General features: G+C 47.3%; 1 protein-coding gene across 1 annotated transcript in view; it reads left to right on the forward strand.

Annotated features, from left to right (window-relative positions):
- Window positions 1-12,017: 12,017 nt before the first annotated feature.
- The window catches only part of LOC144142224 (myogenic-determination protein-like), a 74,497-nt gene continuing 61,921 nt past the window's right edge, over window positions 12,018-24,593 (forward strand). The window contains exons 1-2 of the mRNA XM_077673582.1: window positions 12,018-12,160; window positions 19,897-20,205. Coding sequence (XP_077529708.1) covers window positions 12,098-12,160; window positions 19,897-20,205 — 372 coding nt within the window. The 5' untranslated portion in view covers window positions 12,018-12,097. The remainder of the gene's footprint in view (window positions 12,161-19,896; window positions 20,206-24,593) is intronic.

Genomic DNA, 24,593 nt, shown 5'->3' on the forward strand with positions numbered 1-24,593 from the left:
TTAACCCAACTCTCCTCCCCTCTTTTCTTAATAAACGTTTGCAACAACAACATCCGCAATGACTCAATAAAAAGCGGGGATTTAACACAACTTATCATAAAAGCCCATGCATTAGCGATCCTGAATGTAATATCATTCAAGCCACAAAATATTTGGTGCTGTTTTCCTCCATGACCGAAGCCAGCGTGGTTCCTCTATAGTCTCTCATTATTAAGGCCTTGACAAGGGCGTTTGTTTACGTGGTGAAAGCCACGCTTCGCTACACGTAAGCCTGGCTCCGTATTTATAGTTATCTCTTACTTTTGCGCCGTATATAGATCACTCTCTATTTCCAACACGGAACCATGGCCCCTACACAGCTTCATTGTTTAAGCAGCTGCTTTGTGTCTCGCTTGAGCACAACACAAACGGGGCCTTTTAAATATTACTATATTATAAAGGCATTAAATTTTGATAGAATTACCTATAAAAATCGTAGATCTAGGGTACAAATTTGCATTTTTATTTATTTTTTGTCTATCTATCTATCTATCTATCTATCTATCTATCTATCTATCTATCTATCTATCTATCTATCTATCTATCTATCTATCTATCTATCTATCTATCTATCTATCTATCTATCTATCTATCTATCTATCTATTTATTTTTTATTTATTTATTTATTTATTTATTTATTTATTTAAATGATTCTTTCAAATAAACACCAGTTCAATCAACATTGTAAAATAAGCTGAAAATATGGTGGTGTTTTGAGTCAAGCTAAAAGCCAAAAATTCTTGCCAGGTCACCCACATAAGTGGTAGAGTTGGCAACAAAACGTGCACAGCAGTGAAGGGCGTTTGTAATCAAGGGAGGATAATTCGCAGGAAAAAAACATTTTTCTTATTGTACAAGAAAGAACTGCGTGATCCTGGCCTGGGTCGTGTTTGCATCTCATCATAGGACGGGGCTTTCGAGCTGCTCAATGCATCGCCTCAATCGCAGGTCGCCACCGCTACTTTTTACCTTCTTGAGAAGCAGCTGCAGCACATGTCTCTTGATTCTGTCGTTGTAGGCGCTTGACGATGTTCCTCATTTTCTGAAGGATCAGCTGCGTCGTCCACAACTATCCCATCTATGTAGGCGCCGAACAGCATTTTAGTAACGGGGACATCGGCCTCGTAGAGCCCGTAGTCCGTGTCAATTCGCCGTGCACGACCGCCTTCGCCCGTAAAGGTAGCTAAGTTGTTAAACAGAAACCTTACGAGTTGCCTCTAGGAGTCTTTGTCTTGTGTTATATCTGTCAACATTTTTATCTATGCGTGGTTCCGGAAAAAATGTTTCTAGGTAAACGGGGATAAATGCATAGCGCAAATGGGAGGTAAATGTACGGCGAGAAAAACTTTCAACTTAACGAATATTTCGAGATATCCGAGTTTCAGTTAAGGAGAGATTATTGTATTTATTTATTTATGCACACTCTAGCCCGTAATAATGATATTGCCAGTGGTGGCCAGGGGCCAATGGAAGAAGACGCAAGCGGTGACATGTTGCGATGTAAAGTACGTGAGCGATAAACTGTACAATGAATAAAACCTAAACTCATGGTGGGCAAGGGACAGAAGACAGAAATTACGACAAAATAAAAAACGAGAAATAACTGCCAAAGCCAACATATGGCTAAGAAGGATTCAATAAAGGGCAGAGAAGGTATTTGACCCGATAAATTATTCCAACGTTAAACCATACGCGAGAAAGATGCTGAGATTTAACGTGTTGGTGCTGGCGTAGAAAGCACTGAAATGAACAGAATAGGACTGAAAGCAAAAAACGTTTTTTGGAGGCTTGATGTGTATTAGCTGCATGCTTTGCGCCCTTCTTTCAGCAACGGCGTTATAGCAACTTTTCTCTATTTTTCCGCATAACTTGTTTGCTCGGCGCAACAAATCAGCTAATAAATAATGCTGTCTATGGTGATCTAAGATGCAGTCGCATCGATTTGGCTCCGAGCTCCAAAAACAACCATATCGAAATGAACAATTTTCTACCTAGAAGAATAAACCTAGTGATTCATCAACTTCGCACGTTTTGCTAACTGAGGATAGAGAGCGTACGGTTGAATACACAAACTTTTCCACCATTCTTCAATTATGAAATAACGACACCAGCCTTTTTGAGCACACAAACTTTATAAAAAGTTTATATATCTACGAATAACGCGCGGGTATACGGGGCCTTGAAACAGCGCGCGTAAGGTAGCTCTCTACGGTACGAAAGTATCTGCAGACTACTTGTATTCATTTATTTTGAGAATACCTATCAAAGACGAAGTAACACGTCTGCTACAATCAGGCTCAGAAATTGACGAAACAATCCGCTGGACAAAATATCGAAGCAAAAAGAACACTTGGTTTGTACTTTTCGATTGAACATCCTCGCCGCAAAATTCGCTGAAATAAACTTCCGAACTCTCAAGCGTTTTTTTAGCAAAAAACCTAGACCTGTCAGTTTTCCTCCTTCATCGTAGCATCTACCTTTCTGTTGAACCCACAAACTCCAAACGCTCGACAATCGAGGACAGCAGTCAGGTCGCAACTGGTCCGTGACACTCTACGATATTATCGTTTTCCCTCATCGCTGCTGTTTTTATTCATGTATTAGTAAGAAATGAGAAGTGAGAAATGCACTGCGGAAGCCGCGTGGATATGGTGAGGCCCATTGTCATGGTAAACCTGCCGGTAAACGCAGTGCGGGCGAGGGTAGAGTACTGTGGACAGAATAGTTAATGTAGTATGGCTGCCGTAGCGAGAGCCATCACATGCTGGTGAGGGAGTGCAGCTCGCAAACCGAAGCACACAACACACAATCCGCATATGGCATGAAGCATCGGTGATGCCCACAGCGCGTAACCGAGAAGCGCAAATCAACTTCCTTGCTCTGCTAATCTACAGGTAGAACTCATAAAACGTTTCACGACCATTATTGCAATGAAGACACTGAGTGAAGCGACCTATCTAATATTTTACTCGGTATCTGTAAGCCCACTCATGTAACTAATACATGTTCTAACTTCATAGCAACTCCAAAAAACACTTTCGCGGACTCGCGGCATTTTAGAGGCTAAAAAAATATTTTCCAAGGGGAACCAATGAACTTAAATCGCGTGTATGTATTCCGGCTTCCTTTATCGAGACTATACTTCAAATGACAAGAAAACCCATACTCTCTAACGAAAACGCGTCCTGTAGAGGTGTGCGTGTCAAAAAACTCCTGCTCTCCCCAGGCTAAGATTTAGAAGGAGCGGGCCCGCACGCCGCGTTTGAGCCCCGCAGAGGCGGCCGCAACACGTAGCCCAGCCCATGGGCCGTCCGGCGACGAAAAACACGCCCACCCACTCCGGCGAAACTTTCCTTGGGACAGTCCCGCTTCGGAGTCGCACCAGATCGGGAGGGCGGCGGGTTGTGTCATCTACGCTGTGCAAGAAGCGGGGCTACTGCGCTCGCTGTAATGGTAAGCCGACTGCCATGCGTTTTCTATCCTTCTTCGTCTTCTACGGACGTAGTGACGTGAAGAAAATTTTTAATAACCATAGGAACGCAGAGGTATTGCCATCTTCAGTATACTCACATGTATTTGCCCCAGTTAACCCTCAGCGCTGTACTGATGCAAACTGCAATTGGTTTACATATAGTAGGAAAGGACAGGTTTAAACAACGGCTTTCGTGCCACCAGTGATTTCATACACAATTCACGGAAGGAGAATGCTCAGATACTTTTCTGCGGTAGATTTTTCCATCTTTTTGAATGTGTGGCAAGATGGCGTACGAAAATTTGTTAAATCTAACCATATTGATCTAGAAACACTGAGAACTAAAAATTCAAAACAAGCGATGTTTACATAGTAGTAGTTACAGTTGCTCTCGTTATAGCGTAGTATATTTTATCACAAAAAACCGGAGCAGGAATATTTAATATAATTTTGGAGTAGTATGGTACGTGAAGTAGTAAATACGAGCATCTTGTGAGAAAAGCTATACGCCTCGAGCTTCGCGATCGCTGCGCCGCCTCCCGCCGCTTCTTCACGGCGCTTACGGGATGTCCGCTGCGCAGGTAATAGCGGCTCATGCAGTGTTTCGGGTCTCTTTCGCTTCTTTTTGGCTTCAGCGCCCTCAACATTTGGTTACGGTGATGTCTGTAAGCAAATACTACGTTTAGGGCACTTCAAAAACAGCTGCGTCCTGATTAGAGAACTCGAACGCCAAAAAGAGCTAAACGGACACGCGGTACTGCGCCCTTCTGCGCCGCTCTTACGGGCGTCAGCGACGGCAGCGGCATATCCCTACTGTCACCTAAGAATACGTCAGGCGCAAGTGAATTCTATTGACGCCTCGTTTATACATAATACTGGCACAATGAGAGGTTGGTTTCGTTTTGCCGCGAGGACAACGAGTTCGGCCTTGTTATGAATGTACACGTCGGAGAAAAATATCATTCGGGGAATTGATTACCTCACACCTGACAATAACTTGTGCCTTTTATAGAAATAGAGACCACGCGAACATGTTAATTATATTCCAAGTCTGTGGGTCGGTAAATATGTGCCCACTCCCGCCTGATAGCATGGACCAAGGAGAGTAATGAAACCATGGGAAAATAAATGGTCTGCCAAGTACGGAAGCAATGTAATAGCTCGTGTGAGAATGGAAAAAAAAACCAGTGCAGTTTCGGAAATCCCAGAGACGTTCGTCTTACAGCAAGGTTGAACTCACTAGACCAAAGAGATGCGAAATGCACTGATATTTTCCAAGGCAGGGACGAGGAAGAGGAAGCCGCATAACTATCGTTGTGTACAAATGCGGAGCGAAATCAAGCAATGACTGTTTTAGTAATCACACACAGGCTGCGCGTTCACCTTTATTTTGTTTTTCGAGTTTGATAGCTGGTCCCTCGGAGGACACATTTTTTTGAAGCATACAGTAAGGAAGCATGCAGTTCACAAGCGATAAAAGCTGTCGTTGGAAGAGTGTGGTATCTGATAAGGCTGTCTGATTTCACTTTTGTGCTAAATTCTGCAGGCTCCCTGTGTCATATGATGATGTTTCGAAGAAGCGTTTAGTCACGGCCGCGGATATAAGCGGAGGATATATGCAGCCGATTACTGTTTGAGGAATCTCAAACTCACCTCGCCACAAGACTACCCAGCCGTAAATCCTTTGGGCTGACTCCCGCATATAATTTTGCATTATCCATCGTACTTATTGCGTAGAATGTCCATGAAAGTTATGCCACATTGGCTTCTTCAGGGTAGTGATCAATATCCGAGATTGGAAGCGTAACTGACGGGCTGTCAGTAATGAGTGCTCCGCTAGATTATGAAAGCACACGAAACTGATTTACATCGCAGTGTATAGCTGTAGTATGCATGAGCATCTGAACGAACGCTGCTTAGGGGGGTACCGTTAGTAAATTTCAGAGCCGAGGATTTCCAATCATCTCTATGCATATATGCCGGTTTCGTGACGCCGGCTTGTGACACACACCTGGCGCTTATGCGAACCGAATGTACCACATTAAGATCGCGTCAGAAACATTTACACTCTCGTAAATACACCACAGTTGCGAACAGAATGACTGCTCCACATAAATATGCATTTCCAACGCATACAAACGGATAATATCAGTCGCGAACGTGTCGCAAAACCAACGGCGACCGCAGTGAGCGAGCCGACGACTCCCGCGACTGCTTTCGAAACGGGCCGCTAGGGGGATTTCAGCGGCGCCCCTACAGGCCGCGCTCCAGGCGTATAAAAGCAAAGGTCGTGTACAAAGCCAAAACATCAGCACGTGTCTGGCATTTTTATTTACTTTATTTTCACGCTGTTGTAAATAAACTTAGCTTTGTTAACAGCGAGGCACGCTTTAACTCCATCCTCCTCTTTGAGTACAAGATAAACCTCCAATACCGTACAAGCGCATCGATAAGAAGACAAAAGAGAAGAGCAAAGAATATGAAACCCCTCACTTGGGACAAAAAAATTAGCTCATGCTCCTGCTTTAAAACATGCAACAAACATAAAATAACATCTCTGTTAAAAATTGTGTTCCGAAAACAAGTTGAAATCAAATGAAAGTGCATTTCATGTGTGGCTTGTTCTTAAAAGAGGGCCCAAAACTCCTGAACCCTTTTTGTGGGCCATGGGTATTTATTACTGCAAGTTATTCCTTACAGTTTATGGTGGATTGTAAATTTTATAATCGACCCCTACCAACCATATTACCTCTTATAAAATAAAAGACAGAACATCTCCCGGTTTTGCCCACACGTATGTGTTTGTTCGTATAGTAACGAAACATTGTTGTTGTTGTAATATGTATTTATTAATCCTATATACACTCCGTGCCTTGACCTTTGTCATCACCGGAGGGGGAGATGGGGGAAGGGAGTTGGAGGAAGGGGGGGGGGGGGTGAGTGTCCCGACTAAATGTGGTCCTGTACGGCGGCTTCTCGAACATATACGAGAAGAGAGTCGAGGACCATCTTCCTGTGTTCTGTAGACCCTTCGGGATCGGTCCACTCCCGCAGCGTTTGTGCCCTGACTTGAGGAGGAATGAGCGCATGTGCGCGGTTTCTTATGAGTTTGAGAAAGCACCTAATTCAGTCTTCATTGTGAACCTCCCTGTGTTTTCAAGATTATCTATTTTAGGTCACCCTAGCTCAAACTTTTCCGCGTTTGTTTCCAACTGGAAGGTCTTCTTACTAGAGGTTTCAGCATATTTCAAGAAGCTTCAAAAGAATGTGCTTGTTTATTGTCAAGACTTCGCCTATTTGCGCACCCTTATTTATCCAGTCTATTACCACTGTTCTATACTGGTGCTTCTCGTCGCTGTGAGTTCAAAATGATGCCACGTGACAACGCATAGAATGGATGTCAGGAGGTGTTTTTACACAAGAGACGCTCCAGTAAATGGTGTAACCGCAGTGTGATGGCGCGTAGCCTATCAAGCCGATGCTCCGACTTCGTTTGGTTTTATCGGTAAGCCATCAGCTTTTTTAACGGCAGCACATACCCAGTTAGGAAGAAATCGGAAGTCGCTGGATATGCGGCTATGCTTAGCGTCATAAACCTTTGTAGCAAGCTTCCCAGGGTATCTCAAATATCCCTGAGCGCAGAAGCATCGTCCCGGTTTCTGTTATAGGAGACAAGCAGCAGCAAGTGGATCCCTTGTGGGGTATGGTTTGGGGTGGCTCACGCGGACGAGCTAAGGGGTTAAGTGAATTGACTATGTTGGAGGCGCCAGAGGCACAATTTCGTAGGTTACGGGAGGGACGCAACGCACGAAGCGTTAAGGGCCAGCGAATGCGGACATGAGCTTCTCAGACATTGTAATGCGGTGAAAAGGGGTTCACATAAGAACCAAGTAGCCCGGAGCAAAGTTTGCAAGCCAGTGGGGCTCGTCGTATTGAGACTTCTGGGATCCTTGTGATGCCAAGAGCCATGCACGGGCAACCTGGAGAGCGAGGTCAGGGTGGTCGGCTCAGTCAAATCAGGCAGTGCGGTTTGAAACTCTAAGGTAGCATCACGACCAAAAATAACCAAGAATTTAGAATCTCAAGCAGTGTCGTGCGAGTATATATTGTAGGCAATAAATATGATACTGTAATGTTTCAATCCCAATGGTTTTGGAGGCGCCCCTTGCAAGCATGTCAGTGATGTTCTTTTTGAGCCGCTCAGTAAGTCCATTTGTTTGAGGAGAGTATACGGTCGTCAGTTTCTGCTTCGTTTCACCAGAGCAAAAATGTCGCCCACTACCTGTGACAAAAAGTACACGCCGCGGTGCGTGAGCAACTAGCGAGGAGCACCATGTATTAATTGATTCGCTGGGAGGTCTAATGCGTTGACGCTACACAGGCGATGAATCACGCTCAAGGGGAGGGCTCCGGAGTAATTTTGAACACCGGGTATCTTTACGATGCACCTAAACCTTAAACACACGAGCGTTTCACATTTCGTCTCCTTCAGTAAAGGGGCCTACGAGGCCGGGAATGAAACCCAACTGACTCTGTGAAGCAGTATAACATTGTAAAGAACTCGGCGACATCTGTAGCACAGTTCGTGGGGAACCCGTGTGTTGGTGGAGGTAGCCTGTGGATACCGCGATCCAACGACTTGGGGATAAGGGCGGGGGCCTTAGGATGGAGTTCGGTGAAGCATAGTTTGTGGCTATCGCAATCCAACTACTTCCGTATCAGGACAACGTAAACGGACCTGATATTCAATACAATTGGATTAAATGGTTCGTTGAGTATGTCTAAAAGATGCAGTTGGCTGACAAGAAGCAAGGGGGGCGTTTTTCAACCTTGGCAACGATAACGTGCGGCCGCGTAGAGACGAACAGTCAGGTATGTCGCTGGTCAGTAATATCGCCGCCGGATGCTGTCGTCCGTGCGCGCGGTGCCAAGATGGCGAGCTAATGTGGTGAAGCTGGAAAAGAACATGCAATCCAAGAACCTCTGCTGATAGAAGTATCTAGCAGCAGTTGATGTCCAACAAACCGGAAGTACCGTGATCGACACCCCACACCTTCATCCAAGATGGTTCGCGACAACGCTAAGATAGGATGTCAAAAGATGTATTTACAAAACAAACACAAGCGGCGCAATGGCAGGTTGATGGCGTGCAGCCTGTCAAGATGAAACTTGGAGGTCTTCTCCCTTCGCTTATCGTCCGTGCAGTGATGATTAAGTGTCGATGCTGTTAAAGGACGCTTATCAGCGTCCTTTACAGCAGCACATATTCACATAGGGAGATATTGGGTGTAGCTGGGTATGCTGCTATGCTTAGCTTCATCAACCGTTCTAGCTGTCAAAGGTCACTGACAATATTGTTCAAAGGTGAGAATGCTTCAGCGCTGAGAACACTTTTGCTTCTCACGTAGACACATTAGCGGGTTTTAGCTGGCCGTTTTTCACGGTCCGCTCCAATCAGATAACAAGCGGAAGCGACATTGCGCAATGCGTGGCGCGCATGGCCGCGAAAGGCATTGCCTCCGGTTGCGATGAGCGGGCCACCGATGCCGGACCGGACCGTCGAAAACGGTCCGCTAACACTCCCTATCCCTTTATTAAACAACGGGAACGTACACGCTGCAAATTTCGTAATTTGTTTCACCACTAAACAAAGCGATCAAATCGAGCTGATTAGGCTCCTGTAAAGAAAGTTGGTACTAGGATGTGCCGCGAGCCAAGAAGCCCAGCCTAAGAGCAGATAAGCGTCTGAGTATTGCTTCGTATCCGTCTAGTTGGTGCAACATCTCTCGAAGGGAAGTTGCGCTGGGTATTGGTCACAGATGCGGCCACAGAAAAAACCCACACCTTCACGTCAAGATGGCGCATTGATTTATTCTAAGAGGCTAAGTCACCAATAGTAGAGACAGAAAGGAATAACAAATTCATTCAGGATGGACGGGAAAGCGCAGTTACAATGGCGAATTGAGTAGGGTATGAACACCCAAGCTGGTCCACGTGCTCTAGTTGAGAGATGTTTCTAAAAACTGAATCTCATGCTGGGTTTGCGTGTAGTACGAGGTGCTTAAAAACTCTCCCTCACACCATGATTATTTTTTTTCCTGTGTCTATCTTTGCCATATACCAAGCGCAACTTCCCTTCAAAACGTTTAAACTGTCGTATTTTTTCTCAAAAAACAGATATTGGCATCTTATTGTACTCTTAAAGCTGCTTTAATCTACAAGCCTAATATTATATTGCTCTCTACACTTTAAATACAAACAAGAGAATTTTGAAGCCCATAATCAAACCTACTAAAAATACGCGCGCCCAGACTCTGCCAAAACTTGCAGCAATGATACTGTCTTGAACCGCCGAAAACTATTTTGTTCGATGCACCTCCTATGCCGTAGGGTGCATACATTCACAACCTCAAAAAACGCGGGTTGATAGACTATCCGTAGAACGAACAACCCCGTCTTTGCCGAAAACATTCCAAAGATCAGTGAGTACAAATAATTTCCCAAATGTTTGCGTAATGCCGGATAGACGATACAGAAGGAACCTTTGCAGACTACAGTAAAAGCAATGGTTATATTAATCACTGATGAATGTTCCGGTTGCTGCACGCAGTAGAAAAAGATCGGTGCACCTTGTACTAGTGGTGTAAGGCTGCATACACAACACAGCTGGGACCCGGGACCCGGTTGTTGCACCACACATTTCTTTCCTAATTTGCCGCTGAAAGTGCTCTATGCCTGGCAGGCCTGGATCCTTTCTACAACAGGCTTACACCTCTCCCCAAACTGGACTGTGTTATCACGCGCTAGAACCGGCGGCCAAGTCCAAGGCCAACGTCCGCGCTACGAACATAAAGGACATTCTCTTCGCCCGGAATACGATGATAGCCCAATCGGGTAGACGCCGGCTCCAGAACACGATGGGCCCACGTTGGATTCCCACCACGGGACACCTTTTTTTCTTTCCAGTTTTCAGCACATGTTATTATTCTCCGCCGCAGCTAACCGCGTATCCCTCGGGCCTTTGGGGTGGCCCTATGATTAGGTTGCCCGTTTTATGACGTAATGTTGGCGGGTTTGATTCCCGCGGACTCTCCAACCACATTTTTTTATTTGGCTTAGAGGTTTTTTAGGGCAACAGACGGACAAACTGCATTTTACTAGCGAAAAATAGACGCGGACGAAGAAGAAGTACACAGGACACTCGCTAGTGTCCTGTGTACTTCTTCTTCGTCCGCGTCTATTTTTCGCTAGTAAAATGCAGTCAGATAACCAACTAGCCCAACTTTATGCCTTAACTGAGACGGACAAAGATTGGCCTAAAAAGCTCTTGTTAAAAAATAATTGTTTTCAAGAAAAGTGGCGATACTCTACTAAATAACGTGTTCGAACACTTTACATGGCACAATGGTTAGTGCAATGGGCCTATAATTATGTGGGTCGCTAGTGTTTTCAGACTTGTGAAGCGGAACTACCTTCCCCAGTTTCCAGTCGATGGGTAGAACACAGGATTCTCAAGAATGGGAGAATATTCTAAACAGTAGAACGGATTTGAAAATTTCAGTGTTCTTTTAAAAGTGCTTGGAACAGCAGTGAGTTGTGCTCCCGAGTCGACCTTGAACTCGAGCGTGACGCCGTTCACTTGAATACGAACAAACTCGGCTTTCGCCTTGCGGCTGGTGTTCACGGCATCCACCTTGATAGCGTGCGACTGCCTGCTTTGTGAACGTTTTTTAGCGAAGCAAACAGCTTCAAAATGTCCTTTCGTTTGCAAAACTTGCACACGGCTTTTTTGGCAGGGCAAAATTCCCGTGGATGCGCATCTCGTCCGCAAAAATGACACGATCGGTGAGCGGCGTGGGGGGCGTTTCCCTTGATCGTTGCCCTTTATAACGTGACTGCCTTGGCGCTGGCCTGTGTTTTGCGGCATCAACAGAGATTGCTGCCGATAAATGGGTTTTGCGTTCCTGTTTTTTTTTTTTTTTTGTTCGGGATCTTCGGGCGGTCGCGCATGCAGGAGCGCTATGTCAAGCGGTAAGTCCGGAGTGTGGCATAGCTGTTCCGATAACCTGGTGTGCATCCAACAAACAAACGATAAATCGATCTCGAAAGAGCCTGTCCTCGACGGACGCTGAGACCTAGTTACAATTCTTTACCATGTTTCGCAAAGCGGAATAAAAAGCATCCGCGATTTCTTCTGCTTGCTGCGTCCGCTTGTGAAAACGATAACTTTCATGAACTTTATTGACAGGGTGCACAAAATGCGAAGTTAACTTGCTTTTCATGACGCTGTATGCCTGAACTTCTGCGGCAGATAAGTTCAAAGATGCTAGAGCGCGTCGAGCCTGAGTACCCAAGCAGTTAAAAAGACATCCCCCTCGCGAGGGGCACGATCAAATGCACAGCATTTCCGAGGGGGTGCGCCGGCAAGTCGTATCTCTCGATCGCGGGACCCGTGTCGCCATCTTTTGGCGTCATGGGTTCGAAACCGGGCGCCGGAAACTGTTATTTCTTCCTGGCTGCGGACTACGACAAGGCGCGCCTGCGGACTACGACAGGGCGCGCCTGCGGACTACGACAAGACGCGCATGCGGACTACGACAAGGCGCGCATGCGGACTACGACAAGGCACGCCAACGCCGCGTGACATTGTGAGTTACTAAAATGCTATGCATTTAAAAAGGACAGTGTGTCTAGTAGTTGGAAAAACGCTGGAGTGCGGTTTCCTTGCTGCAAGCTGCAATTACTTCCCCCCTGGATTTACCACGCCTAATTAGTGCGGAAGAAACTGATCTACAGTTAAATCTTTTGCAAACACCCCGGTTTCGACAGAAGTTTTAAAGACGAGGAGTACGCTCACTTACTCACTGGCATTAATCGAACGTGCAATGAAGCCGTCTCTTTTGAAGAGGGTCAGGTGGTTTAGAGGGAAAATCTTGTTCAGTTTCTTTTCTTGTTATTAAATTGGGAATAATAGATTGGATGCATAGTGCAGGCACAGACATTTCTTAACGAGAAGAAATGGGTACATAAAAAGGCAATATCTTCGACGAAACTCCAGTAACGCAGTAGCTGCTGGGCAATGATTCGAAACTTAAAATGTAACCTCACGCCCTTGTTCCACAATACAAGAAACCAAAAAACAAATAGCAAAATTTTGCACATCTTGTTAAATTTCACTCTTCCGTGCTTGCATAATCTGCACCGGCGTATTCCGGAACGGCATAGGCATAAAAAAATTGCAGCATCTCTACTCTGTGGATAATGGTGAGGCTACGGAGTACGGGGACTCAAAATGGTATCCAAGTTGCGCCCCGAGTGACATCCCATTTGCGCCCCAACTGTCATTCTATTTGAGTCGTGAGTTGCACCTTGATTATTCCCTAAATGAGACTGCAACTCGCGGCTCAAATGGAATTTTGCTTGATTTTCGCTTGATGGTGGTGTGCGCGTGGATGGACGTGGACGGACATTAGGAGGTCCTAAGGTGCTCCGCGCCGTTACAGGCGAGGCAGTAAGCAGTTTGACTCTTGGGCACTGACTCACTGTCGTAGCCCACACGACTGTCACTCTGTCTGGTATACCAGACACAAGCTCGAATCCTGCCGGTGCCTGTGGGATTTTTTCGATTGTAAATTCTATGCGCACGGACGCGGGCGGACGTTATGTTGTCCTAAGGTACTGTGCATCTAAAATGTTTTATCTATAGGAGCTGTGAATTAGTCCTGGAATGGGCTTCCTTTAACGCAAGGTTTTTTATTGTGACGTAAAAACCACGCAAGATGCTAATACCCCAGCAAGAATTTATTCCGTAACATTTGAATTATGCCGCATTTGCTTATCTTTTAGGCAGTTAGTTACTCGCACAGACAATTAATTACTTGATCTGTTGATTGGACGGTCACCAAGTCACTGAGTCACTCCGTTGATCGGTCGGTCACGCAGTCACTTCCTGTTATTCTTATAGCTTTCATTTTTCCGCGCGTGTTCATAAAAAAGTATACTTTTAGTACATGACCAATTCCAACTTGACTCACCCGAATAATGCTTTTGGTTTAAACTAACGCCACAGATGTTCTGTATACAAACAGAAATTATTGGCGACAAAAGTACGCCTCGTCGTTGTATTGAAACACCGTAAATTTGCCGGTAAAGTCTACCGTAAGCTTCGTTAGCCCAACAGTATACATTGTACACTGTTACATACACTGTTTTTCTTGTGTGAAGTGATCAGTGGCCATGGCGGCGCAATACAACGAGCTCCGTTTACTACTGAGGGTACCAGCTACCGTGTGCTTGGTAATTACTTGTTAATTATTCCAGTTAGACGTGTGATTGTAAAGTTGAAATTGTAGGGGATCCTCAGTCGACCCGATATCCAGCGTTAGATTTGCGGAAATGGAATTTCCCGAACTTTTATGGGCTCAGTACATGAGTCCATGCGCGCGCATCTGAAGCTCGGGGGCCGAAAAGCGCCTTGAGGCCATGACCACCGTCGTTATGTCACTGAGAGATGTACTACTCGCAACTAGAGCGGAGGCTAGAGACAAGATAATGCCGCCGCCGGGCTTTCTCGGAGCAGTGGCTTTATCTAGTCACGAAAGAAAAGTATCGCGACGTACGTGTGCCGTGTACAGCTCTTTACTACCAACAGCACCACGCAGCCTCAGCTTTTCACGGCCTGTTCTGAGCTACACAAGCGTAGTCTTGCTGCTTATTCTCATCTTCAAATCTTGACGACTATCAATGGTAAAGGCAGCAACGCCGCTTCAGAACTCTGTTTCGGAAACTCCAACAGTTTAGGACACGAACATATTGCTTCATGTAAGACTCCTCGAATAAAAATGTTCGCACGTTACTCAGAATGCCTAAATTTGCTTTCCTGGCGGCTTTGATTGGTTACTCGAGTTTGTTGGTGAGAAGTTGAAGCACCGTATTCCCCTAAAGAGTACCATTCCCGCAACGCGTCTAATAGGGTATTGGGCAACAAAGATCATACATTGTAGATTGCAAACTTTGGGAAATACACTTAGACGCTGAATAATACCCCGCAGGTGGTTAACGTGGATGTGACAAACTCGGCAAAAGTTCACAATTTTTCGTTACATACAAGTTTTGGTTAAATGCAGGCTGCGAGTTAAGGCTTGTGAGAATTAAGCAGGAACAAAGCGAAAGTGTTGGAAATAGGTGAAGGTGAGCTCAGACTTCAAGAAGTTATTTCCCTGTGAAAAACTGTGTGAATGGCACCTGCTGCTTTTGTACAAGCTTATGTATTTCCTGGCGCTGCAAAGAATCCAGGTTATTTACTCCCGCATTCAGAAAAAGGCAGCTCAAGAATTACTTTTGCCTTTTGACACTTCGCGGTGCCTTAACGCATTGAAGAACCAAATGTGTGCTCAAAGGGTGCCTTTTCGCGAACTTGATGCTTTTTTCCTTAACCAAAATTGTTGAAAGGGTGCTAGCTGGGATTCTTTAACAGATGAGAAAATTTGTGTCTCGCCAGCGGAGATACCCTTTAAAAGAGTGAGCTTGTCTTGGGAGGGCAAAACTTGCCGTTTCGTATGAGGAGAACTCATCACCGACGAACCGATAACAAAGATTGCAGTGGAGACCTGCGACAGCATGCTGACACGTCACCCTAGCACATCAAAACTTATGTCTCGAACCGAGACCGCACTCACACGTTAAACCCCATGATATTTTGCGGTGCGGGCAAACAAAAGTTCTAGGAAAGGGACCGTGGAATTGTTTATGCTGCTGTGACTCTCCTACATTTATTCCGGTGCGGAACGCAGGGCCGGAACTTAGAGAGCAGCGTAGACATTCGACCGCCCCTGGAGCGCAGCCCTGTTCGATCTGTCTACATGCTCCGTCTACATGCTCCGGCTGTCTACATGCTCCGGCATGTAGACAGCTTTGTCGTTGCGCGGAGCTCGACCACGTGCGTGGCGTTAGTGGCGCAGTGTTCGCCTAAGTATGGGCGACTAATAGCCCATTGACAGTCGTGGTGGCATGAAGGGACGCTGCTTATATTGGGTAAAGGTAGGCGAGTCACGTAGAATAGTGGTGACTGCCCTCCAATCTCGAACGAATCGTTGTCCATGGGGTCGGACGAAATGTCGCCGCCACAGAGCTTGTGACATCCACACTGTCATGGAAGCATTGGGTTGATGTGGATCGACGAGTTGGGCGCAAGGAGCAAGGCGTTTGTGCGTTGGCGTGTAGCTGCCCTGACTCGGGCCAGAACACACGGCGTCGTTTGGCGAAGGATCAGATTCAAGTGCATCAAGTGGATAAGGAGGAGCTCAGGAGTGCGAATGCCACCTTCCAGGTTCTTACTCACTGGTGCCGCCAGAGCTTCATCCGTCGCAATTTTTGAGGCGTCTTACCGTCAATCGCTCAGGGTTAGCTAGCCCACATGGTTCTTGGTTGTCGGGCAGGTCGCGCGTAGGAACGGTAACTGTGGCCACAATGTTGCGGCGGCTCAGGGGGTCGTGCCTGAAAGAGTCACAATGTTGCTGTTGCTTCACCAGAACGGGAGACGCGTCGTCATAACGGCAGATGGTGGGTGTGTTCATGTGTATTTCATTCGTGGTTAACGGCACCGGCAGTGTATTCTGGCACTGAGGGAGCAGCGTTGCGGTGGAGAGGTCATGGGCTTGTGCCACCTCGATATTGCGTAGCTCACCGCTACCTTCACGTGGAGTGACAAAAGGGAGTGAGGTGGGCGGTGTTAAATGGACGTCCACGGTGTCGTCGGCTGCCAGTCCCGTCGGTGTAGGTATCGCTCCAGCACTTGCTGTGGAGTCTACGATAGCGACACTCGTGGAAGAAAACGACTCCGATGGTGCATAAGGTTCGATGTGCGGCAGCGAAGCCTGCGCGGGCAGCGCGGGTACCTTATCTGCTACAGGCCGAAACCAGTCATTTCCGAATCCGTAGTGAGGGAGCACGGCAGTGCGAAGGTCATCGTAGGGGGTTTCGCTGGGCCGTGGGATGGCGAGGACGCAGCGGAGCTCTAGCGGGAGCGTCTCCCAGAGGATCGAGTGCTTGAGTGGCTAGATGGTGACGTAATTCCGGGAAAAGGAGGCCTCAAGCTAGAAAAACCAATCTCTGAGGTGGCGTGTGTCGAACACCGGTATCGGATGGTCCCCCCACTTCGACATGTCGGTGTGCCGCTGGCCGGGTATCAGGTGCAGAACCTCCGGGTCACTACTTGTAGGAAACGGAGCCGTGGACTCGGTTATGCGCTGTGGCTCTCCTACATTTTAGTATGCGTTAGGCCCTGCTGGAACTTGGAGAGTGGCAATGGCATACGACCGCCCATGGAGAGCAGTCATATTCGAACTCGGTGTCGCTTGGAACTGTTGACGCTTGCCAGGCACCGCTGATGATGATTCTGGTGCTCATCATGACGATGGCGATGGTGTCGCTGCAAAGTCTAGTGTAGTTACTTTGCTACCTAGTGTTGTGTCGCGCTACACAAGCAAAACCACAATGGCAGATGCATTAGCACGCGGTGGCGCCAGCCGCTCAAATTTCCTCATCATTATGACGAGTTTCGTTCTTAGACGATTCTAGATGTTTTCGTGCCTTTTAGCTCCTTACACTAGTTCTAGTGTACGCTAAATCAATAAATTGGTTTGGTCGATTTTTCAATAAAAAGGCAAAAAACAATGACTGATCAGGTTGTTGACTTGTTTATATCAGCGTTGAAACCCGAACGGCTTCGTCGCATAGAGGTAGGACACAGATTGGCTTCAATGATGGTATCATTGAAAATTTGAACAACTTTGTTAAATCCAGGAATTAATAACCTAGCGGTTTCCTGCATTCTGGTTTAATCGTAATTCTATGTAACCTGCCCAGTGAAACACCGAAAGTCAACCCTGCCTAACTACTTTTTTATTTTAATACTTAAACCAAACACAGTCGAACACGAATATATCGAACTCGAAGGGGATTGCGAATTAGTTCGATATATGAAAAATTTGATATAAAAAATAAAGGCCCTGAGACCTTACCTGTGGCAGACGATCACCTACAATCGGCGCATTCAAGAATGACAACTAATTCCGCACACACGATGCAACGGAATGTTTTATTTCCGTGAAAAAAATCGCTCATCTTGGCCTGCTTCCTCGTCTTCGAAATGAAGGTGAAGACGCTGCCCTCGATCTTATCGAGGCTGTCCAGGTGCGACAGCCCGGTTCCCTCCACGTCGCCACAACAGCGGCGACTCAAGCCGAACGCTGCCGCCAGTTCGGCGGCGGAGTACGCGAGTGTAGCCGCCGCCTCGTTCGGACGATCTTCGTCGCCACTTGGGCTATCGGCCTGGGCATCCTGGGTCCCTGCGACCGCAGCTACAATGTCCTCGTCAGCGAGGCTCGCAACAGCCTGAACATTGCAGTCCACTTCCACGAAATCGTCCGCCGACACTTCGGGTGGAACGGCAGCCGGGAAGAGTGTCGACAACTCACGAAACGCGTCGTCTATGCGCTCTTCGTCGCCGTCTTCACCGGTTTCCGCAAGTTCCGCTGTCACGAAGCCTGCCTTCCGGAAGCAGTTGGCCACTGTGTTCGTCTTCACGTCTCGCCAGGCGCCCGTCAGCATTTGAATGGCACCAAGGAGGTCAACCTTCAGCTCGGTGCCCATGCGGAGGTTGACCAGCAGCCTATCAAGGAGTCGCCTCCTGTAGCCCACCTTGAAAGACTTGATGGTGCCCTGGTTGAGCGGTTGCAGTTTCGCTGTCGTGTTGGCCGGCAGAAACTTCAGCTCGATGTTTTTGAGCTCGCAAGTGGTGTGGTGGGCCGAGCAGTTGTCCACAAGAAGGCAAGCGCGACGCCCCGACTTACCCAGCTCGACGTCACACGCTTGCAGCCATTCTGTGAACAGCTGACGCGTCATCCACGCCTTCTTGTTCGAGACGTAGCGAACGGGGAGCTGCTTACAGTTCTTGAAACAGCGCGGTGCCCTTGCTTTCCCGATCACAAAGGGCTGGAGCTTCCGAGACCCATCCATATTGGCTGCCAGCAGAACGCTCACGCGGACTTTACTCATTTTGCCGCCGTGACACGTGCTGTCCCGGACGTCGAGAGTCTTGCTCGGAATGCATTTGCCAAAATAAACTGGTCTCGACGGCGTTGAAAATTTCAGCGGGGGAAAACTTCGCCGAGATTTCCGGCCACTCCTTCGTCAACTACTGCTGGATGTCCTGGCTGCGTACGGCTTCGCTTTCGCTAGAAATGTTTTTGCCGACGATGTTGTAGCGTTGCTTAAATAGGTGAAGCCTCCCAGTGTTGTCGCCGAAATTGTCCTCACCCAGTGCAGCGGCAAACCATTTGGCCTTAGCCATCAGCATTGGGCCATCCACAGGAATGTTCTTCGCGCGCACTTCAAAAACCAGGCATAGAGTGCCTTTTCAACTTTCCCGTGGGAAGTAGCACGCACACGACAGGCTCCCGACGTTCGCTGCTCCGCCGCCTTTGCCTTGATATCCGCCTTGTTCTTCAACAAAGTGCTCAGAGTGCTGCGTGGTATCCCGATGTCGTCCGCCACCGTCGAACTTTTTTCGCCAGCCTCAACACGCTGTATGGCTTTTAACTTCGTCGCAAAGTCAAGGTTCCTCCGCTTCTTGACGCTGGCCATTGCTACACGAGAAGTCGAAAATTCAAGCAGTCCGCAGCGCCTTTGCACAGCACGCACGCAAAAAAAAGAACGCGGTGGTACGCGACAACTAAGGGAAGTGAACTCCGCCAACAAAGCGCACGCGCACAATCGCGATGGCGGTGATGGCTACCCGGGCTTCCTGCTAGGGCAGCAGCGATGAACGAAAGGCGCGAGCTCTGGTTGGCTGATCAAAACTCACAAAACATCAACAACAAAAAAGGAAGAAAAGGCGAAAGGAGGAGGCCGCCGGCGCCCAACAGCATAGTCCGAGCCCCCGAGCCCTCACGTTTTTCAAGCGTTTCGGGTGTCGGCGGAGGCGCTGTGCCGCGAAGGTGGCGAAGGTCGCGGGGCGCAGCGAGTGCCGAAGCGCACCTTCCAGCTCGCGTGGCGTTCGATATATCCGATGACGGTATAAATACCGTTCGATATAAACGTGCGAATTTCTATACTTTTACACAGGATTTTCAAAAGGATAATTTACGAGTTCGATATAGCCAAAAATTCAATATATCCGTGTTCGATATATCCGTGTTCGACTGTAACAAAAAGCTTCGAATATTTTTACAGAACGAACCATTGAAAGTTGTGGGGGTCGGCTACGAGTAAAGATACCTCGAGTGATAGTCTTCCTGTAACTCTCCCAATGGCCTTTCTTCCCAATGAGAGCCGCTATGTGTGCCGTTCACAACTCCCACTTGGCGGCTTCATTGCCTCGCAGGTGAGCGACGGCCGCAGCCCAGAGCCGAGACAACCGAGCTCCGCAGATGGCGAGGGCTCCCAGCCAGGGTCCGAGCACCATGTTTTGGCACCATGCAGTGCAGTGGGAAGCGGAGTGACGGCGGGCGGCGGCCAAGGGCCACGAAGGTGCCTGGCGTGGGCATGTCGCGCGTGCAAGCGACGGACGCAGGCCGTCGATCGGAGGCGAGCTGCCACTCTGCGCGAACGACGAAGACTGCGACGCGTGAACGAAGCTTTCGAAGCACTGAAACGACGCACTTCTTCCAACCCAAACCAGAGGTTGCCAAAGGTAAGGTAGACTCTTTAATTCGCGTGGTTTAGCTTGCGCGAAGTATTTAAAGATGTTTTTTTTTCTTGTGACAAGAAATCTGGAAGTACCAGCGCCACTGCGGCAGCAATACTGTACATTAAAAGAGACTGCGTTACTACATAGCTGACAGCAGGTACGCAGCGTTTTCTAGTTGTCGCCCCATAGCAGCTCTCCTTTTTGTAGTTGCCGCTTTATTGCAGTCCTTATTTGACTCGTACTTTTTCATACCAAGCATTCAGCTGCAAATGTAATACGTGCGTCCTGCGGGTGTTGGAACATTTTCTATACTCTTCAAGTACTTACAACTTTGGGAGAGGCCTTCGTCCTGGAGTGAACAGAACCAGCCTGATGATGATGATAGTGATTATTACTACTTTAACTGCTAATATAAAAAGGCTAATTAGGCATTCCCTGCAAACAATATGTTTATTTGAAAAGTGAGCAGCAAAAATGGTTACAAGCAAATCCATAAATAAACCAAGGTAGTTACTGAGAAATATTGATTTTTCGACTAACACGTGTCCGATTTTATTCTTTAGGACACATTGGCTCTCATAAAACAAATAAAGCAGTGTTTTAAAGGGGCAAAAAAAGTCCTGTTGTACTAGGCACTCCAGCTTTGCCGACGTTATTGAAGTGAATGAAGTTACGCTTAAGTTTCTATGTACTTGGTGCAATACATTGTTCCACAGAAGGCTACGCGCCAAATCAGAAGTAATAATCAGATTCACAGTATTGACTCCGAATGAAAGAAAAGCACACTTCTAAGTTTTCTATCCAACTGCTTTTTCAGAAAATGCGCAAAAAATTGCTGTATTTCAGTTTGCACTTATGCATCCCGTCCTCGCTGTCGAACATCCAGAAAGACCGGTAAAATGAAGACTGCCGAAGTGTTCATAAAATTTATCTTCTCTCCTCACCGTTGCCGCTTCACTCCCCGCGGTGGCTCAGTGGTTAAGGCGTTGCGCTGCTGAGCACTGGGTGACGGATTCGATTTCCGGCCGCAGCGGCCGCTTTGCTGATGAAGGCGAAAAGCAAGAACGACCATGTGCACCAGATTTCGGCGCACATTAAAGATCTCCGTGTAGTCGAAATTAATCCGGAGCCCTCCGCTATACCGCGCATCATCGCCTGCGTTGCGTCGGTGCGTTAACCCTACAATCAATCAAATCAACCATTGGGGATTTATTTAGAAATATTCGAAGATATGCAAGGGTGGGCATAATTTTTGCCGCGCAATAAAAGAAAACGCAGCATATAGTTGTTTTTTCGCAATAATACAGCACCCAAAAAAAGTGTGGCTAATGTGCGACCAGCCAACGCCGCCTGTATAAACATTGCCTAACGTGTCGCCGGCTTTTCAATGGGAGCGATAGGGAATAGCCTCCTATATAGCAGGAGGCTGTGGGTAGAGACGCTTAGTTCAGGCACTTATCCGCTATGTAGCGCGCGCCGGCGGACGTCAAGCTTTACTTCACTGCTCGTGAGTTGTGAACGCTTGCACCCACGTCTACTTCTACTGCGTGTGTCTGTCAGCTTCCCCGTAGGGTATCAAAAGCCGTTTCACATACATCTTAGCCGCCACGGGGTGCTAGTTCGGGAGCCCACTGGGGCTCTTGTTCAACGTGTCGCTCCCTTCATACTTGCTGCATTTTCCGAAAGATGACTGATGGAGGCGGAAATGAAATATTGTAAGAACATAATTATTGCCTTTCAGACAAACAGCACACAAAAAAACTAAATTTTCGCATGGTACAGGCTTCATTTTACTGATATATTTTCTCTCGGGAGGACTTCGTGAAGAAAAAATTGCGTGCACAAGTTTTGTTCTAGCGCTCACTTCTGGCATTACTTTCCAAAAAATGTCACTTGCTTGTAAATTTTTGGAGAATATAGAAAACAAAAGGATGGCCATCCAAGGTTCCAGCTACGCTGTCCTGTCCATTTTACAGTACAGTGCTCAATTCTAAAACTGCGTACCGGGGCGTAGTGCGAACACCGCGGACCAAATAAGGCCGAAATGTAGAGGGAGTACGGGGAATGCCCCACTAAGAAAATTTCGCGGCACGTGATCCAAGTAGTTAAGCGCGCAAAGTCGGCATCAGCTTGCGGCAGCACAAGTGGTTTTGCGACCGCCGTGGCAAAGGCGGTTTTATCAGCGACAGACCAAGACAGACAGTCATGTTGGAAACAAGGCGTAGGAACGCCGCCTGGAGAATGCTAGACAAACTGTCAACTATCTTGCATTGTTTCCGAGAAGCGGCGCTGTCTTGCGGACATGAAAGCGCGTAGGAAGGCTACGGAGCGGGGAAGGGTAAGAGAGAGAAGCAGGAGAGTGGCCGTTTGGCCGTTTTCGCTCACGCGTTAGGCAATGTTAATACAGGCGGAGTTGGACCTGCATACGCGCGTGAAAATTTTTATTAAACTACCTGAGCACTGTGGCAAAATGTTCATAAAATCCCACGCATGCGTAGGAGATTTCCTGCTCAATCCAGCCAGATTTGGCTAGGACGAAGACGAATTTCTCGAAATTCGAGAAACAAAATTGCTGCAGCTAGCATTACTGGTGCAAGGCTGAAGAGACACCAGAGCTGCCGACCCCTCTGTCTTCTTCGGAGACCTGGCTGCTCCAGCTGACATTTATTTTCTGACTTGCCGCTAAAACTTGTCCATGACTGGCAGCCCCGCATCAGGCTTTCCCATTTCTCCCAAAGTGTACCGTGTTCGCACGCGCTACCACCCGCGGTGAAGTCCAAAGCCAACGTCCGCGCTACGAATACAATGCCAATGCTGTACGCACAGTATGCGACGATAGGTCAATCGGATAGACGCTTCTTTCATGAGGCGAGGTTTCCAAGTTGGATTCCAACCATTTGAAGCGTTCTTTTTGCTTTCCAATCTGCGGCACGTGTTGTTCCCCGCCGTTGCCTAATTGGTACCCTCGGGCCTTTGGGTTTTCCAGTTATTAGGTTGTGGGTTTCCCAGTGTAAAGGTCCGGGGTTCGATTCTAGGGACTTTCCTAACTATCTTTTTTTCTTTGGAGTCCCCAATTAGGCGAATGTGGGGCTCCTGCCCCGCATAGGAAGGACCCGACACTATTTCGGCGGAGTCGCCATCGTTATCTTGACGAAGTTGCTTTGTTCATTCATTCTTGATGTGCGAACCCCAAACACCTTCTTGTAGGCTCCTTGCCTCCTCGACACTTTTCGTTACACGTCGGTGTTTTCTGGTGCGACGGACAGACATTGCTCGTCGTAAAGAGCTCCGCGGTTAAAAAGCTACATTTGTAGTCTAAAATGACGTCCTATGTAGCGACAGGTGAGAGGGTAGTCACCCCGTTTAACTCGCCGCAGCAGCGTAAGCAACAACCCATCAACCACTTTGATGCGCTGACTCAACGATCTCACCAAAGAGCTGGAGCGTTTGGCGGCGACCGCCAGATCTGCCGCTAGTACACGCGTTTGTGCAGCGGTATTGTTTGTCTTTCCTGGAGATCGCATAACGGTGCTGTGGCCGGGAGCACGTTGATTATTGTTTGAACCTCAAATTGTGGGTGTTTCGCCCAAAGAAAGAATCCTTGGGCTATGAGCCACGCCGCAGTGTCGGTGGCACAGATAGGTTTTGTTTGCATAACCATTATTCAATATGAAAAATATCTCGACGAGCTGGCGTTTTCGTTTTTTACGTTCTTCACCAAAACCGCTGCGTCACCTTGGACGAAAACCGCTATTTTGCTCAGTAGCAGAACGCCTCATGCCATAGGATGCAGTGGTCCGTGATTATTTTGTTGTTGATACATCTTTTTTGTCATCCTTGGTGACGTTGGGCTGAGCGGAACCGGAAAGTTCGCTGTATTTATTGGTTACTTTTTTTGTGGTCACACCTTCTTGCAGCACAATATGATTAGGCGTGTTATAAGGGCCTTAGATCTAGGTAATGTGTTCTTTGATAGTTTTCCCCAAGCAGTCAATACATATTGTAGTTGGCTGGCTACTGACAGTTCCCCGGAAAACAAGTACCGAATTCAAGTATCAGTCTGCTGTTAAGTTTTTCTTTAAAAGACTTAAAGCCGGCGTCAATATTATTCACCATCCTATGACAAAGGCCCCCGTCATTCATTTCATAAACCCACAAGTCTTTGGCTGTGTTACAGCGTTTTACTCTCAAAGCGTTATATATTTTGTCAAGATTGCTCACAATATGGGTTTCGGAAGGAATTGAATACCCGAACCGAAAAACAAAAAAATGATATTTTTGGCCGGAAGGAAACCGAAAACGTAACGTTGTTTTTTATTGCGCTTTGAAGCGAAACAGAATAAATTAGTTTCAGGTTTTGGTTTGTGTGAAAATTTTGGTATTTCAGGATT

The sequence above is a fragment of the Haemaphysalis longicornis genome, unplaced genomic scaffold, assembly GCF_048455015.1.
Source record: "Haemaphysalis longicornis isolate Haplotype H1 unplaced genomic scaffold, Haemaphysalis longicornis Haplotype H1 scaffold_6, whole genome shotgun sequence".
NCBI classification, from domain to species: domain Eukaryota; kingdom Metazoa; phylum Arthropoda; class Arachnida; order Ixodida; family Ixodidae; genus Haemaphysalis; species Haemaphysalis longicornis.